The sequence below is a fragment of the Lonchura striata genome, chromosome 9 (genome assembly GCF_050655825.1).
Source record: "Lonchura striata isolate lonStrDom1 chromosome 9, ASM5065582v1, whole genome shotgun sequence".
Classification (NCBI taxonomy): domain Eukaryota; kingdom Metazoa; phylum Chordata; class Aves; order Passeriformes; family Estrildidae; genus Lonchura; species Lonchura striata.
In genome coordinates, this window is record NC_140711.1 from 31,442,328 (window position 1) to 31,460,465 (window position 18,138).

The 18,138-nt window shown below is 38.5% G+C and overlaps 1 protein-coding gene across 5 annotated transcripts in view; it reads left to right on the top strand.

The window, feature by feature from the left end:
• Positions 1-18,138, top strand: part of WWTR1 (WW domain containing transcription regulator 1) — a 43,786-nt gene that overhangs the window by 7,533 nt on the left and 18,115 nt on the right. For 2 of the 5 annotated variants that reach the window (XM_077785778.2, XM_021544926.3), the window contains exon 2: positions 15,273-15,409. In XM_077785778.2, the coding sequence (XP_077641904.1) occupies positions 15,273-15,409 (137 nt within the window). Of the gene's footprint in view, positions 1-59; positions 12,541-15,272; positions 15,410-18,138 lie in introns of those variants that run through there. The other 3 variants (XR_014957447.1, XR_014957446.1, XM_085588123.1) reach the window with 3 other exon arrangements.

Sequence of the window (18,138 nt, forward strand, 5' to 3'; positions counted from 1 at the left end):
GGTATTTTCACAGATGCTGCCATCACTGTCTTTCAGCTCTGACATTATCAATAGTAGGTTAAAATATTAGATAAAGCTTAATTTTTATTAGAAGTGGTGGGGGGCTCTACTACTTCATTCATGTTCTATAGTTAGCACTTTGATATTTGTCTGTTACTGGAAGACTTTGTGGAAATAGAAAATCAATGAAATTATGCTACTGCAAGAGAGCAGACAATGTAAAACTTAATAACTAGAGTAAATGAGATTTCTAGTGAGACTTTTTACAACTTACTGAAAGGGCAATAGTAAATCATTGATATGTAAAAGAAAATAAGGTTTTGTTAAAGATTCAGCAGTGAGACTAGTCAGTAAAGGTATGTATGTTGTAAAACGTACATTTTCAAAGCTAGGAGAGGTCCTGGTTTGAGATTTGTAACTTTATAAAAACCTTAGCAATTTTAGTCCATAAGTTGTAAGTGAAAAAATAGCTCTTGGTATTAACCAAGAGTGAGCATTATGCTAATGCTCACCCAAATATATGAAGAAATATTATTTTAAGCGGTCATTTGCCGTGACTAGATAATTTACTTTATTATGTTTGTTTTCTTTTTGTGGTAGTCTTTCTTTGATGACAGAGGGAAGATCTAACTTTGATTCCATAAACTCTGTGTAGCTATATATATATCTTGGGAATTATTTGGCAGATTTGCTCTGATGCTCCATTGCCAAACATCTGGCTGAAGTGTTGTGCTGCCATGGCAGGTCCCTGTTTTGCGTTGCAGCGTGGAAATGAGTGAGCAGGCTGTTGCAACAGAAGTGCTTTCAGGTGCTGTACATTCCAAAAAGCAACTCCTGTGTTGATTCTCTTGTCAAATAATTGCCAAAACTTAGGCACTGGAATGATCCTGGTGTTTATGCTGTATATTTATGGTCAAATACTGCTCAAGACATTCATTAAATTTTAAGCTTTTTACATGGTCTTTTTTTAGCAATCATGACAGATCTTTCTTGTAAAAAAGAGTTGGACAATAAAGGGCAAAAGACCGTAAGTTTGCAGATAAAACAAACTGGGATGCAGTTAAAACACAGGACCACTGTCAGCTTCCATTTTGTGCTACTTTTCCTGCAGATACTGACATATTTATTTCAATTTATATGAGTCGTTTTGTGATACTGCCTGGTTTGCTTTACTAAAAGCATGCCTTCTACTGAGGATATTGTCTCATGAACATTTCCTTTTTCTGTCAGGATGGCTTTTACTAGAACAATATTTCCAGTGGTCTTTTTTTTATCTTAGAGAAACAAATGTCTGATTCATTTTTCTAGAAAAAACAGGAAGCTGTTAAGTAGACAGACTGGAAAAGAAATACATGCTGTTACCTAAAATGTAATTTCTAAAGGTATAAAGCAAACTGGAAGTAACTCTTTGTTAGATTCTAAGGGGATATTACAGTTTCACTGTTTTTTCTTCTATTATCTGAACCTCATTTGATGAACAGTTTAAGATTATTTTGTTAAAAAAACCCCAAGACCCAAAATACACCTACTCATATGAAAATTTCAGATGAAAGCAGTTTCAGCACAACAAGCATGTATTTTGAAAGCATGCAGACTCTGCACCTTTGTGAGTTTCCTGTGCCCTTGTTCATTATTGCTGCTCTGAGTCTGATGGATTTTGACCACAACTACTTTCCAAAGCAAGAGAAAAGACCAAATGGGGAAATTGAAGTTGGGAGTTTTTTCTGGCATATATGAGGTTGAAATGTTTTTTAAATGGAATGACATGATTAATGGATAAAATATTCCAATTAATTTTAATAAACTGAAAAGCTCTGCATATTCATAATCAGGTTACTAAGCATGGCTTTTTTTTTTTTTTTTTTTCTTCCCTGTAGAAATGATTGATCGTAGAGGCAGATTATTCTCAGATTTGCATGCAGATCTGTTATTATGACCTTCTTAGGTGCTGGAAATATCCACAGACATTTTGCACCTGTAAAAAGCCAAATGACTAAGTTAAAAGGGAAGTGGAGCATTACAAATCCCATACCACAGTAATCACTGCATTAGGATTATGGTTCTAAATGCATGCAATCCCAAGTATTAAGTGAGGGTGAGGTGTTGATGCTGTGCTGTATCACTGGTTCTGGTCTTGTCCTTGCTGTGAATAATCTGGTCCTTCATCCCTGTACCTTTGTTACTATTCTTTTCTTCTTGGGGGCTGTAGTCTTCACTGTAAATAGAAAAATTAGAAATTATTGAAAAATTATTCCCTTAACACAAGCACTGTGAAAATTTAAAGATTTATCCTTCATGTTTTAATCCTCACGATAGAAGGATGCATCCTAAGGAAGTCAAGCTAAAAGACTTCTGTTATTCTCACACTTCTGTACACTGACAGATAGGAGATGAACTTCCTCAGTACTGTAATGAAATCGTTCTGTTGAAAATATGTTAATTTCAGTTTTGTCTTCTGCAGATAAGTAAAATACTGTGTGGAAGAATTATCTTGACTCTATTTATAAGGCACCTGTGAAGTGCAGAACCATCAGCAGTGCCTCTGTCTCATTTTATTTTTTTTTCTTGATGGCTGTACTAGGAACAACAGAAAAGAAGAAAACTCTGAACTAAAATTCCTCTTGGGGCCATATAGAAAGAGCATATCACAGCAAGAATCCCATCTGAAACAGACCTGAATTTTTCCTGACTCTGTTGGGCAGGTCCCTATTGCAGCTTGCATTTTAGATACTGGCAGAAGGGAAATATTTTCTAGTCATTCAGTTTCCAGGTGGTTTTATCAAAAAGAAAAGTTGCAAAGCTGTTTCACCATAGGGTCTTTAAGACAAAGCTATGTCAGTTTCTAAAATTTAATTTATATGTGACATTTTACATAAACCACAACTTTTTAAAAAATGTATTTAATGTTAGCTCCTGAGAGTTTGAAGTTTACAACTGAATTATTTTTTTGAGACATTTGACTAACTATTCTTTTGATAGTGTTACTCTAGGTGGCATATGCAAGAGTCTTGACCTGCCAGATCATCTCTGCTAGGCCTAAATAAATCTTGAAAATATTTAATTGTGCTTTCACTTCATCCTTATTATTTAAAGTAATCTAAAACAAGAGGATGATCACTTTAAACATAGGTGAGGCACGCATAGCTGTTCCTCAGTTCACACAGCTTTTCTGCATGAGGTCAAACCTCAGATATCTGGGTTAACTGTGCCATGAAAAGGACTACAAATTTAAATCTAGGGTTGATAAATGACATGCCTCCTGCTCTTAATTTGGTGCAGGTTTTAGTTCCCTGTGCAACTTTTATTTTGACACCTTTGTTTTGATAGGACTTAGTGTAAGCACTGACAGACAGAGCCTTCTATAAAAATAACAGGTAAACGACATCTTAGGTATTGGAAAATACTGTGACATGGGAAATAAATGATACCAAATCAGGTATAGTGGTTGAACCCAGTGGATGAATAAGATGAGAGCAGATTTTAAGGGAAATGTAGAAGATAATTTCCCCCCTCCTCTTGGGGGTTCACTTGGCAGGGGCCCAAGGGCTGCACTTGGGCTCCTGATGCTCTGGCTCTCACTTGGCTTTTGCTCAGTTCCTCCCTGGGTGGAGCAGAGAGATCCCTGCTCGATCTCCATTCCTGCTTCTGCTGCAGAGCAGGGGCTGGAGAGCAGCTCCTGCTGTTCTTGCTCTGCTCTGGCCCTGTCAGTGAGGCAGGGAAGCAGCTCTGCCTCTTCTGTGTCCCGCTCTGTGTCCCATTCTCTGTCCCGTTCTCTGCCCTGCTCTGTGTCCCATTCTCTGTCTGTTCTCTGCCCCGCTCTGTGTCCCGTTCTCTGCCCCGTTCTCTGTCTGCTCTCTGTCCCATTCTGTGTCCCGTTCTCTGTCTGTTCTCTGTCTGTTCTCTGTTCTCTGTCCCGCTCTGTGTCCCGTTCTCTGGCCCGCTCTCTGTCCCATTCTGTGTCTCGCTCTCTGTCCCGTTCTCTGTCTGTTCTCTGTCCCGCTCTGTGTCCCATTCTCTGTTCTCTGTCTGTTCTCTGTCCCACTCTGTGTCCCGTTCTCTGTCTGTTCTCTGTCTGTTCTCTGCCCCTCTCTGTGTCCCATTCTCTGTCTGTTCTCTGTCTGTTCTCTGCCCCTCTCTGTGTCCCATTCTCTGTCTGTTCTCTGTCTGTTCTCTGTCCCGCTCTGTGTCCCATTCTCTGTTCTCTGTCCCGCTCTGTGTCCCGTTCTCTGTCCCGTTCTCTGTCCCGCTCTCTGTCCCCTTCTCTGTCTGTTCTCTGTCTGTTCTCTGTCCCACTCTGTGTCCCATTCTCTGTTCTCTGTCTGTTCTCTATCCCGCTCTGTGTCCCGTTCTCTGTCTGTTCTCTGCCTCGCTCTGTGTCCCGTTCTCTGTCTGTTCTCTGTCTGTTCTCTGCCCCGCTCTGTGTCCCGTTCTCTGTCCCGCTCTGTGTCCCGTTCTCTGTCCCGCTCTCTGTCCCATTCTGTGTCCCGCTCTCTGTCCCGTTCTCTGTCTGTTCTCTGTCTGTTCTCTGCCCCGCTCTGTGTCCCGTTCTCTGTCCCACTCTGTGTCCCGTTCTCTGTCCCGCTCTCTGTCCCATTCTGTGTCCCGCTCTCTGTCCCGTTCTCTGTCTGTTCTCTGTCCCGTTCTCTGTCTGTTTTCTGTCTGTTCTCTGCCCCGCTCTGTGTCCCGTTCTCTGTCCCGCTCTCTGTCCCATTCTGTGTCCTGCTCTCTGTCCCGTTCTCTGTCTGTTCTCTGTCTGTTCTCTGTGTGCAAGAACAGAGACAGCTGCACAGAGCTCTGTCACAGCAGCAGCGGCAGCAGCCTCTGGCTTCACCTGAACTGGGGCTGTGGCTTTAGCACCAACCTGACGTGTGCCTTGAGTCCCAATTCAGTTGTATCCAAGAAAAAAGACTGATTTTGTTTTGGCTGTTGTAAGCTGAGCTGAAAATGAAAATAGACTATTGCTCTTACTGCTCAGGTAACAATCTGATTATTTTTATTATTGTGAATTATGAAACTGTCAACATGTAGTTACATTTTACGAGCTAAATTTTTAATAGGATTGGTTTTTTACTCTTCCCTTAACTCAGCATACCAATAAAACATCACAGATACTCATTAAGATGAGAGAACACCTTGCAGGTCATATCTTAATTTGCATTCTCACTAAGTTTCCTTTGCCTCCTATTGTTTATTTTTGGTCAGAGGTTCATTTTCACTTACTTTTTGACTTTGAATATTACAAAGTCTTTGGCCTCTTTTGAAAAACCATTAAGGATTTTAAGTCTTTGAATAATAATAAAATACAGTCCAGCAAAATATTCCTGATGTGAAATTGTAAAGGAGGGCAAACATACTGGATTTGTGCAGCTTGGAGAGGAGGAGGCTTAGGGGTGACCTTCTGCTGCCTGTGAGTTCTTCATGGGGGGAGCAGAGGGAGGTGCTGGGCGCTTCTCCCCATCCCTAGGGATAGGACACAACAGTTGGCTGAAAGCTGTGTTGGGGAAGCTCAAACTAGACATCAGTCTAAAGCTCTTCACTGAGAGGACAGTCAGACACTGGAACAAGCTCCCCAGGGAAGTGGCCCCAAGCCCATTGTTGGTCAAAAAGTTTTTGGATGACTCTCAGCTGGTTTAACTTTTAGGCTGCCCTTCGTGGAGGCAGGAGTTGGACTGGATAATCCTCATGGGTCCCTTCCAGATCAGGGTATTATATGTTTCTATTAAATAATTCTGCATTTATTTAATAAGAAGTCCAGTTGAAATACAGGGAGACTTTTTCAGGTAAGAAACTGCTCTGAAATATTTCATTCCTACTAGATTTTAAAACCCAGTTGTTAGGTACCAGGTTTTAAATGGTGTATTAGGAAATCTTACAGCACCTAGGACACTGCCTTTTAAATTATATTTTTCAGTCAGTGTCAGCATTTTTTATAGCTATGATGCAACATTTTAGTATTTAAAAAAATCACTCCTTTTCTGAGGGTAGCTAACATTTTTCTCCAACCACTCCATATACAGACACACCCCCCCACTCTACTCCCCAGTCAAAAGTGTATTTGTTAGCCCAGTTAAATGTCTAGGCTAAACATTGCATGATCAGTCATTCTCTTGCACTCCTAAATAAGTAGACTTAGGGGCTGCATCTGACTTGCTAATAATATGTGTAATCTGTGCTGCCTCCATTTCTTGGCATTATTTCTTTTGAATACAGCACAGTGTATTCTTGTGACATGTGCCCATCTTATATCAGTAATCTTCAGGCACATGTTCCTTGCACCTCATTAGAAATCAGTAAGGTGCACCTACATTGATAAATATCTGTTATTTTTATAAATTATTCGGAGCTTAAGGGAAGCCTTGCTTGTCAACATTTGTACTTAAAAATATTTCTTTTCAAACAGACTGTGTTTGATTGGAATTACTGCAGTGTCAGAAATGATAGAAATTCCTTATGTTCAGCTAAATCTTATTTGAAATTCTGGTCTCATTTTTAAATTCTCATGTACAGAGAACACCAGTGCAGAGCTGTCACCTTTCCTAAGCTCAGGTCAACTATCAGTTTTCAGACATTGTTTCTTTATTTTGGAAATGTTTTGTTTGAGAAAAGACTTGGTCTTTTAACCAGCTCCTGCTTTTCATCTGCTTTTCATGGCAAATGATCACATTTCCCAACCATTTGCAAACAGTGACTGTCTGGCAGGATTTCCTGGATACACATTAGTTTTGAGATTTGAGTAAAAGGTCAACTTTCTGAACTCTGGCGATTAGTGTGGTTATTTGTCCTGCCTTTTCTTCCATGGGAACTAATCAGCTCATATGGAAGGTAGAAATAGTGTCCAAGAAAAATTCATCTGCTAGCTAATCACCTCCACCATGAATCATATTGAAAAAAATAATCCAAGTAGAACATCTCCTGACCTTTCTATAGTAAAACTTTTTGAACAGCTGGAACCAATATGTTTGGAGTCAGAGTTTTGTAAGAAGCTTCTGAAAAAGTTATTCATAACCTGATCCAATTTTTGTCTCTTAGAGTGAGGTATTGAGACCCTCACAGCACATAACTCTAAGCTGTGTGAACAGAAAGAAGTGGATAACTAGTGCTGACTGAAAAGAACCATTTCTTTTAGACCTTTTTTTAAATATTCTAAGCTGATCTTCAAAATTAAGAGGGTAATAAAAACAGTTAAACCAACAGATGTTTATAGAAATTTGGCCAATTTTAGTTTGTTTGTTGTGACTCCACTGAAAGAAGTGATGGGATTTCCTTCATGTGCATATGCCATGTAAGAGATTGAAGCTGTAGAAATTTTCCCATGTTGTGAGGAAACCCTCTAAATGAGCAGTAGGGAGTAGTAGAGAAGATGCTGATGTTGATAAAAGACAGGGTTTTGTCATTATTTGCATAGAATTCATCAGGCATTTCTTCAGGCCCTGAAAGTGAGGGATGTGTTTGAGTATCAGAAGTCCTAATAGATTTCTTAATCTTTCAGGGAAGAGGAAAGAGCCATGCTCCACATCCCTTAGCTCCAGCAGTTGAGTTTGGCTGATTGCTTTCCTTTTCCTCATCTTCTGAGGACTTACAAAGAGGGAAACATTATTTTCTACCTTTTGTCTGTTAAAGAATTATGTATCTCCTGAATTGTCTGTTTCCCTTACTGTGTTCTCAGTAGCGATTAAATGGCCCAAATGGAGGAAGTAAGATAAGTCCTGATGCATTCAAGGTCATGGTTGTCTCAGCATTCATTTAAGTGAAGCAGTCTTTTTCCTATTGAATTTATTTTGCAGAGGAAATGCCAAAGACATCCTGATAACTGCTTTCTCTGCCTGTGGTGTCTGGAGCCTTTTTCTGCTATAGGAATGAGATCTGAAAGGTTTGGGTCTGTAAGGGTTGGGGCTGGAGGGGAACAACAAGCAGTTTTGTTGGTGGTTTTTTAGATAGGTCTGGATTCTCACCCCCTCTGTGTCTGCAAGAATGTCACCAGTGCCACTGACTCGCAGGGCGGTCAGTAGAGACCTGGGTGAAGGTTTTTTAGACCTTGCAGAAATGCTTGGGCAGTACAACTCCATCAAATAACCATGTGTTCATGTCCTTATTTACATAGTGCACATGGAAAAGAAATTTGTAGTGTTTATTTAACTTTAAACATGTAGCTTTGAAACAATGGTTCTTATAATTCTGTGATTAATCTGCACCTAATAACACTTGAAAGGGTAGCAGGGACCAAGAACCAGAATTTGTGGTTGGATAAAAATAGAAGTGTGATGAATCATGAGCAAGTGAATAAAACTTCAGTGTTTACAGGTACCAGTCACAAAGTTGTTCCTGATGATATTTCAATAACAAATTATTTTCTGCAATATTGAAAGATTTGAGTGGCTTGATATTTTAAATAATTCTATCTACCTCATAACCACTATTGAGGTAGATAAATATAGACCCAAAATAATTTTATTCATCTAAATAATTATGTCATTGATATATTGAATTAAATTTTATGCTTAAACAATATTATTAGTTGGTTTTGTTGTAACTAAATCATAGGAGAAAATGCTTTTGCATTTGCTTCTTGGCAGACCAAGGTCTTATTTACAAGATGTAAATTTTGATCTGAAGAGTTAGGGATTTGGGTCATGGAGTAAAAAAAAATAGTATCTAGTTTGGCTATAAATATCTGTTGTGCTGTAGATACTGGCATTCATATTAAAATATAAATATTGCTGTCTGTGAAGTTCAATGAACAGAAGTTATTTTAGCTTTTTTGGAGCTTAATAAATGTACTGATCTGAAAGATGAGGTTGTGAGAATGATCTCTGACTGAGAGCTGCAGTACCAGGAACTGCTTTGCAGAAATGTTGGTATTTTGACCAGTGTTCAGTTTCTACTGAAGGAGGGTTGTCTGTTTGGGAAAGGTATTCCTCAAACCAATCTGTGTTATTGTTCAGAAATCTTGATCAAGTAGTTCAAAAGCTTGTCATAGGAAAAAGTTAGAACAACTGCTGTGCATTTGTGGAAAGAAATTCTAGAGACTGTGGTAACAATATTTTTTTGTCTTTTGAAGAAATGCTGTTCTCTGTATGATTTCAAAATCAGAAGGTAGGCAGGATTGCAGATGGGCCTACGACAATTAATTTAATCCTCTAAATTCTGTGATTAAAAAGGCACCAGTGCTAGAAAAAAAAAATTGATTTTTTAAAAAATTAATTTAATTTTTTTATGTTAGTGAACATGCCAAAATGCACTATGCTCTGGAAAGATTAGCAGTCATTTTCTGAGAGACTCAGAAAGCAAAACACGAAATAAAAGTTTTGATTACAGAGGAGAATTCTGAGACTAAATTCTGTGGAGTCACACATTTCTCTGCCTCTGGCCAGTGCAGTAGAATATAACATTAGGTGTTTTTTCTATAACTTCAAAAGTATTTTGTGTCCTGTTTGCTCTGGGTTGTTTTTCTATCCTACCATCTATTCTTGCCTGGGGAAGATTTTCAATGTGTCCTTATAAGGGCCCTCTGCGTAGTTGAAGGGGGAGATCTTGTTTATGTATTAATTTCTACTAGAATGCAGAATATGTTAAAGTAATAACAGCTTGTCTAGAAATGCCACCTTGGTAGTCAAAGAATGTTTATTAGGTTGGTCCACTTCTCCCATTCTTGTTGCAAGACAGCACCAATTTATATTTCATGTATGCAAGCCCTGATTGTTCATAAATATGGTCCCTTTTGACATGGCTTTTATACTAGTAAAGTGAGACATTTGCAGCAAGACCTGGTGATAGCCCTCTAGCTCAAGTAGAGAACAGATAGAGTCTTTCATTCTATAACCTGTTAAACAATTTCAGAAACTGCACACATCTGAAAATGTCATGTATCGCTCACAAAAGAATACTTTGTCTTGAAATTGATATATATTCCCATAAATAAAATAAATGGTTTTAATAAAATCATTATATGTCTCTTTAAATATGAGTGCCACAGGCACTCATCAAGTAAACAAATGTATTAATGCTATTATATACTGTATACTTAAAAAAACCCAATGAATGTTCTATATAATAGCTTCATTCAGTACCTTTTTTTTCTTTCTCTCAAGAATTGGGATTTCATCCAAATTCTGAAGGTTAAGTTGTCAATAGAACTCAAAGGATGTTTTGTTTCCGTTTGTATAACTAGTTTAATGTTTTTTAAGGTCTCCCTGTACACCAACAATGGAATCAGTCAATTACAGGGGAGCTGAGCAGGACATTCTCGAAGTTCTCTTCACAGCAAATTATGCTGAAACTAATTCAGGAAAAGAGCAACTCTCTTCACTGAAGGAGTTACTTAGCATAGTGTAATAAATATTCAAATACAGATGTAATGTTCCAGCTTCAAGATCAGAGATGATGATGAATACACAGCAGGAAAACAAAGTCCATGGTTCAATCAGTTTAATAATTACATTGTGGCTCCTTGTTAAATCTTCATGTAATTTTCATGAAACATTATTGGTTCTAAAAAAGCAAGTGCCATGAATTTGATTAGCTCAAACTTGTGAGCTAGAGTACTGCAGAGCGTCGCTTGAGCTCCCACACTGCAAGTGGCTGAACTATTGTGTTACTAATTTCTACCCTCTAAAGGAAAGTGATTGAGAAATACTGGATTTTATATTTGTGTGCTTTTAGTGATGCAAGGAATGATATAGTCTCATTCTTTCCAAGTGTTAAACAGCAGAAACGGAATCAGGAGCATGCATCTCTAAGCTCTTCCAACTAATAGCTAAGTTTCATATGTACATACTGGGTACACGATTTTTGCAAAATAGTATTAACATTTTGGCTTTGAATAAGGCAAAATTTTGTCCATTCCTTGTTAACAGTGAGTAATATTGGCATAAGATTAAATTGCCGAGGCAGCTGTTTGGGCTGAGCCACTGGTTGTTTTGAGTTGTCTGTGAGGGCACCTTGAGTGCTTTGCAGCAACTGTGGACACACAGTGGCCACACCAGGTTACTCTGAAGTGCCAGCAAGTGCTCTGGAAGAGCCTGAAGAATAGGCTTGTAGGAGAAGTGACTGTCTCTTACGTGTTTGAAAGTAGCTTCTACATCACAGGGACTGCTGCAGTCTGCTTAAAGAATTACAGTTAATGAATGTACAGGTGAATGCATGGCATTAGGACATGGTGCTGTGCTTTCTGTGAAGTCTTTTCATGTTACAATGAGAGCAGAACTTGGGTCTTGAAATTTTCCAGTCTATGGTGAGAGAAGGTGAAAAGCAGCACGGCAAAGGAAGACATCCAACTGCATCTAAGGACAGAACAGTGTATTCTTATGCAGTTGTTGGATCACGTCCTGCCTTTCCCAGCAAGAAGCATTCACAAATTCTCTTTCAGGAAAATACGTAGCCTATGTACAGGTTTTTTGATAAGAGGTAATCTAAAATGTTTCTCACCTATTGATTCTAGTGAACAATAAATTCCTCCTGCTTTTGGACTGGAAGGATGGCAGTAACAGAAGTGCATCCCCAGGTCTGCAGAGCCAGCAGGTGCTGGCACAAGGTGACCTTGGTGCAGGGCAGTGCTGAGGGTGACAGGCTGTGTTCGCTCTGGCAGCAGTTGTTGTGGCACCCCCAGCCAGTCCTCCCACCAGTTCCAACAGCTGCCATAAGCTGCTGTGAAGTACCGCCTAATTATAGCATTTTCTTGATCCTCTTGATCCCCCTCAGAGATTCCTGGCCCTGCCCTTGGCCAAACTCAGCACCTAAAGGCAAGGCACTCCTGGAGGTATGAGAGTGGCACCACTGCTGCTGCCATCCTTAGGGAGGAGGTGGTTTCTGTGGTGAGCAGGGGGTTTGGAGGTCTCTAAATGTCCCAATAAGTGTAACTGCTAAGCATTCAGACCAGTTTCATAGTGCAGTGTCATATGTACACAAAATTCCATTTGTTTCTGGGAGAATTGGACGTGTGCACATAGGGTAATTGTTTCTGAAGCAAAAAATCATTCCCATTCACATCTTGTGTTTTCTTCACCTGTGACTGTAAGAGATAAAAGAAAGCATAAAAAAGAATACTAAAGGTGAGGTTTTTAAGTAGATGACACTAGACTTTTACAGATGCCCAATATTCTGAGAGTTTGAACACAGTTCCCCTTTTGCTGCTGCATCTTGCATGGTGGTGGTTACTGGAATATGTCGGGCTTGACTTTGGCTGTAGTTTTACCAGAAATTGAACTGCAGTACCCTGAGCAAGCTCAGACAATGGACTGCAATGTTGTGTCCCTGAGGTAATTTTCTTAAATTTAAAAATCTTCCCATCTGTGTAAAGGCGTATCTGCCACATCACACAGTGTCAGAGCAGTATGAATGCCTCTGACTTCCAATACACTTTCTTTCTGTGTTGTTTTTGTTTACAGGGAGCAGAGGGACAAAGAGAAGGTTGGGCAATGCCTTGGCTCTGCTCTGGGAGATGTAAACAGATTTCCCAATGTTTGTCTCTGGATGGCTGGAGGTGCTCCAAGGCAGAGTGAGTGTGGCTCCCTCGCAGGGGCTCTGAGTCAGAGCTGTGCTGTGGTGAGTCACCAGCTTCCCACTCAGCAGCAGCTTCACTTTGATGTGGCTTAGTCACAAAACTCAGCCCTATGTTTAAGCCCTGATAAAGTACCCCAAAAAAGCTCAACACTGTTGGTCAAACTCTGTGTTATTTCTGATGATGGTACACTTACAGAATAATTAGTTTGTCTTTTTCAATTCCCCTTTTTACATTAGTTGCTCTGAATTTCCTAATACCAGAAAAAAAATTAAAACTACAAAAAACAAAACAAAAAACCCACAAAAACAAACAAACAAACAAAAAACCAAACAAAAAAACCCCAACCAAAAAAAAAAAAACCTCAAAAAAGGTCTGGAAATAGAACCCATTGAGATACATTGGTTAGTGGAGTGCATACAAGCAGAAAGAGAATTGGTGTTCCTCATGCTGCTGCTTGCTGATTTAAAATCACTGGTATGTCTTGGCAAGGCTGCAGTGGAAGTCAAGGATTAGAGACTTGCAGTTACAAAATAGGACAAAGCAGCAGCACAAATTCGGAGGAACACTGACATTTCAAAGCAGGAGGCTGACACCCAAACAGGAGACATTTAACAAAAGCCTATAAATACAACAGGTGGAACAGAATCCTGAAGTCCGAGTAAAATACTCAGTTTAGATCTGAGCTTTGGTTTAATTTTTCTTTAATGAGGATTTTTAAATTTTTCTTTAATGGGATACAATTTGCCACTTGCTGAATTGGAGCACTGCAGGACTTTATGGGTGGGAATGCCATGATCTGAACACGTTGGAGAAGCAGTTATGGTAGCATGTTCTCTGTCCTATTTGTCAGATTCTTGTGTATCTCATTTAAGTTTTTTTATCATTGAGTTTGTAAATATTTAACTTTCTCTGATTTTATTGGAACATGTAAAGTTCTTGTTGGTGTATGGAAACCCTCATCAGTCTCACTCATGATGCAGAAACAGAAGCTAAAATTGACATCTCTACTTTTCTGTTCTGCTTGTTTATGAATGAAGACCTTGTTGAAAAATGGCCACTTCTGATATTAGGATTTATAATAATAAGAGATGCAAAAATTGCATAAGAAAAACTTGAAAGTGAGAATTTTAGTATGGATTTTTGTGGCTGCCTTGTCATATGTTTGAATATGCCTCAAGAATCTTACAAAAGTTATAGAATAAATCATAGAAGTTCTTTACTTCTCTACATAGTTCTATTTCAATATTATAGATGAGGCAAGATATTGTTAAAGTTTGAGGCTCTGTGACTTCATGCACTGTATGCAAGAATCATTATACTTGAAATGTAAGAGTAAAGAGAATAAAAGCTAAAATGTAATAAAAAGCTACAGTGATGGGATAATAAAGTGTTTTAATCTAGAGAGAAGCATTGTGAATAATAACAAATACTCTAGAAGCTGTGAAGAAAGGAAGCGACTCAGCAGTTTGAGGCCGAGTAACATTCATGTAAAAGTGTGATCTGTTTGAGAACTGTACATTAAATGCAAAATATTAGGAGAAGAAAATGGCTACAGGCTGCATAAAGATGTCACATTTTTCTGTTCTTTAAAAAATTATCTAGGCTATTTTCTTTTTTCTCTTGTAATTCACACTATTTTTGGTGATACCTGAGATGTACATCACAATATAGACTGAGTGGCCGTGGTGGCCACGCCACTGGGGTCTGCAGAAGCAATGGCAAGTTTAAGGTGGAGCTCAGTAAAAATTTTAGGCTGTTCTTTTATGAAAGTTGGATCAAAATGGTTTTCCAGACACAGAATGTTTAAATTTTTATGCCTCTTGACATGTGCTTCTTAAAGACTTACCTTTTTGTAACAAAAAAGCTAATAGAGGAGTACCCACTCAAGTACAGACAGTAACCTGGTTAGGTGGTTGGGCTTGGAGCCAGACAATCCCTTGAGAGTTACTAGACTAATAATTGCTCATCCTTAAAGTGCTTCTCCTATTAAATTTCTTACAAAACAGATGTACTTCAGTGTAAACTTTCAGCTGCAGCAAAACCATAATTCTTTCACCGCTGAATTGTGTGGCCAAAAATACTTTACAGTGACCATTGTTATTGTTACTTCACTGTAAAATTGATGTGGATTTGTGCATGACTCCACTGTTTTCAGGGGAATGGAAGTATATGAGAGTTTACATACTGAAATGGTAGGTATGTTGTTAACTGCATTGAATAAATGAAGAGATATTGGTGATTACACATGAGTCATGAGGCTGTAATCTGCCTGGTTTGGTAGTGGGATTATATGCTGGTATTCTTGGAAACATATAGCAAGACTAGTTTTCATAATGTGGAAAGCAAGAAAGCAGTTGGATTTGGCAAGACAAATACTTGTCTTTTCAGTACTCGGGAAAATTACCACTGCTGATGAGGAATGGCCATATATTGAATATGTAGGAAAAGACTAGTAGGACAAGAGTAAACAACTTTCAGACAATTAAATAATCTGAAGATGAGTGTGTATTACATATTTTCAGTATGACAATAGAATTGTTCAAGTAAAAGTAATTATTCAGGAGTAGAGCAAAAAGAAATTAGAACAGCAGGGGCAAAAGATCAGAAGAAAAAGTGAGCAACCAGAGAATAGATAATTTGAAGTGGGTGAGGGTGAGATGACAAGGGCAGATGTGGAATAAGAAAAATAAATAGGACTTTCATGACATTATGCTTAACTGTCTATATAATATACCTGGTATTTTATGTTAAACTTGTATCTTTTCTTTCTCAGTCATATAGAAAAAATTACAACTTGGCAAGATCCTCGAAAACCTATGAACCAGGCACTGAATCACCTTAGCCACCATCCTGCAGCCATGTCCACACCAGCACCGCAGAGGACCATGGCAATGTCTCAGCCAAATCTCAGTGAGTATCGGATGGCATCTCTCTGGTGAAAACACAGAAGAGATAGGAGAGACGCCACTTGATTTGTTTGTCAAAATAATTTTTGGTTCAAGAAGGCAGCACTGATTCTGTTATCAGACCTAACAGTGTGTTCTCCCCTTCATTTACTTAATTTCCCCCTCTGTAGACTTGGCAGCAAGTGAATTTGTACTGTTTGAGGTGATTTTCTAACATCTTGTGGTATATTTTAGAGCCTCCATGGCTTTTTGGCGTAGTGTTAGACATAGAAAAATAAGTTCTGTCTGTGCTTTTCTGTTCTGAGGTGGTATAAAACCCCCACAAGCCCTCCATATTATGTCCAACTGTTGGATAACTTGTCCATGGTTAGTCCTGTGTTTTTTCAGGTCAGAAGGTGTAGCTGGTTTGCTTGTTAGTTTGTTTATGGTGGTGGGGCTTTTGTATAGTGAGGTTCTGCACTGGAAGCAACTTGCAAACTACTAAAAAGTCTTAGCAGTATGAATTACCCACAAAATTCTTCTAACGGGTGTGGTTCCCTTGCTGTTTCTGTTTAGCACTTCAAGTGTAAATTTAATTGTCAACTTACATACATCTGATATTGCCAGATTTAAGCCTTAGTGAAAATAAAGCCATTAAAACTTGGAAATTTTAAAGCAAATTTGTAAATTGAAGAAAACATTTCCATGTGTAATTGACAATTACAGATAATCCCTGATGTTTCACTTCTGGAGCTTTAACTTTCCTGCTACTCAAAAAGATGAGCTTACAGGCTCAAGATGTCAAAAAAGGAGACTTAAAAACACATAGCAGCTTCTTTTTCTGGTTAATTTTTGATAAGTTGATCTCATGATTTCTTGATTGTCCACTTTTTCATGAATGCTGTCTCTTCACATGCCAAGAAAACACTGAACATTTGTCTGCTAGTGATCACCAATAGAAGTAGTGCAATATTTACTTCGGTCGTAAATTTATAAGAAACACCTAGGATCTCTGAGATAATTAGCTTCCATTCTTTTTTCTACCTTTGTCTCAACTACTTTGCTTGGATACGTGCAGTAAGAGTGTTGGTTACATTACAAGATTTAGTGGGCAGTAGCAAACCATAATGTGAGAGTGGATATCTGCAGAAGCCTGAATAAAATCTGAAAGGTTCGGGTATCTGCAGTGTCGTAGCACATGGTGAACCTAACAATTGCTCTGCTGTGGCTTCAAACCACAGCTGCGTGTGGGTCAGTCTGTTTATAGCAGTGCTGGAATGCCTGAGAGGTAAGAATAGGACAACAGGGTTTTGTTCATACCAACTCCTCCACTTATTTTAACATTTGTTGCATTGTCCCTAGTTAAAAAACAGCAGTGCCATAAGTCAGGACACTGTACAGAATATTTTTCCCCTCAGTTTATTAGTGGAAGTGAATGAAAGCCAAATCTTGGACTAAATACCATGTATACTGAATTTTAGAGGAGGGTCTTTCTTGAGATTCAAAGGATTAGAAAGAAAAGTCTATACCTAATGAAAAGTCTGTTCTTGAAGGTATTTCATGTGCCTAGTAAGGGTATTTCCACAGACTTCAAAATTTCTCCCATTAAATACAGTCTGTATTTCATTCAGTATCCTTCATATATATATATATATATATATATATATATATATATATATATATATATAATATGAGGTTCTACTTTTTGTGTAGATTTATATCCAGTTCTTGGCATAGTGGTTCAGATATGTGATTGAATTTCCCACTAGAAATAGTATGTAAAAATCTGCACAGTATCCGTATTTATTTAATCCAGAAAAACATTCCACCAATATGTCTTGGTGAGCTTTATCTTATTTTGATGGCTTTCAAAGGCACACTGAATGTGACACTATTTTATTAAAACATATATCTTGTAAGATTTAATCTATAAACTGTGTGTATATGCATGTATATACACATAGAGTAATTACACAGAAAGATTGCAGTAATCCACACAGAACACTGCAGCCTCTGAACACTTCACATGGCAGTTTAAAATATATGTGACTGTCGTTTTCAGTGCTAAAGTAGAATGTCTCTATTTTTAAATTGCCGTGGCCAAAAGGAAGAGCCTTTGTGCTCCCCTGTGCTGGCAGTGCAGCTGCTCAGCCCCATGTTCCTGGCTCTGCTCCGTCGGCTGGAGAGGGGAAGGAGCCCATGGCTCGCAAACATGACAGGAACAGTGGGAGCTGCATCCATACTGCTCTTATGGCCCTAATTTTGTGACCCTGCAGCAAATGAGGCTGTGCATCTGTCTTTTGCCTTAGCTTTTTTTTTTTTTTTTTTTTTTTTTTTTTTTTTGGTTTTTTTTTGTTTTGTACACTAGGAACTAAAAGAAGTTTTTCTTTTGAAGATGTGCCACTTAAAAGGATTTAAGTATTTCAGGTCTGCACACTGGTCTGCACTTCCAATTACTAGCACATGTGTTTTCCTTGTACTTATGAAGAGGAGGAAAATATGGTTTGTTTTGTACAGCTTGTTGCTTTGGTTTATAAACTTTCAGCAATATTTGCTGGGAATTGTACAAAGGCACTTCTAAACATTTTATCAAAGCACAGAGTGTGACCAAGTGATACCAAATCATAGTATGCCTGTGTTAGAGGCATACAAAAGCATGTAGTGAAAGCTGGTTGAAGTTAGTAGTCATAGTTTAAAAAAATCTGCTGTATTTTTCTAGCTTTTCTCTTACTATGGTTTTATGATGCCTAGAGG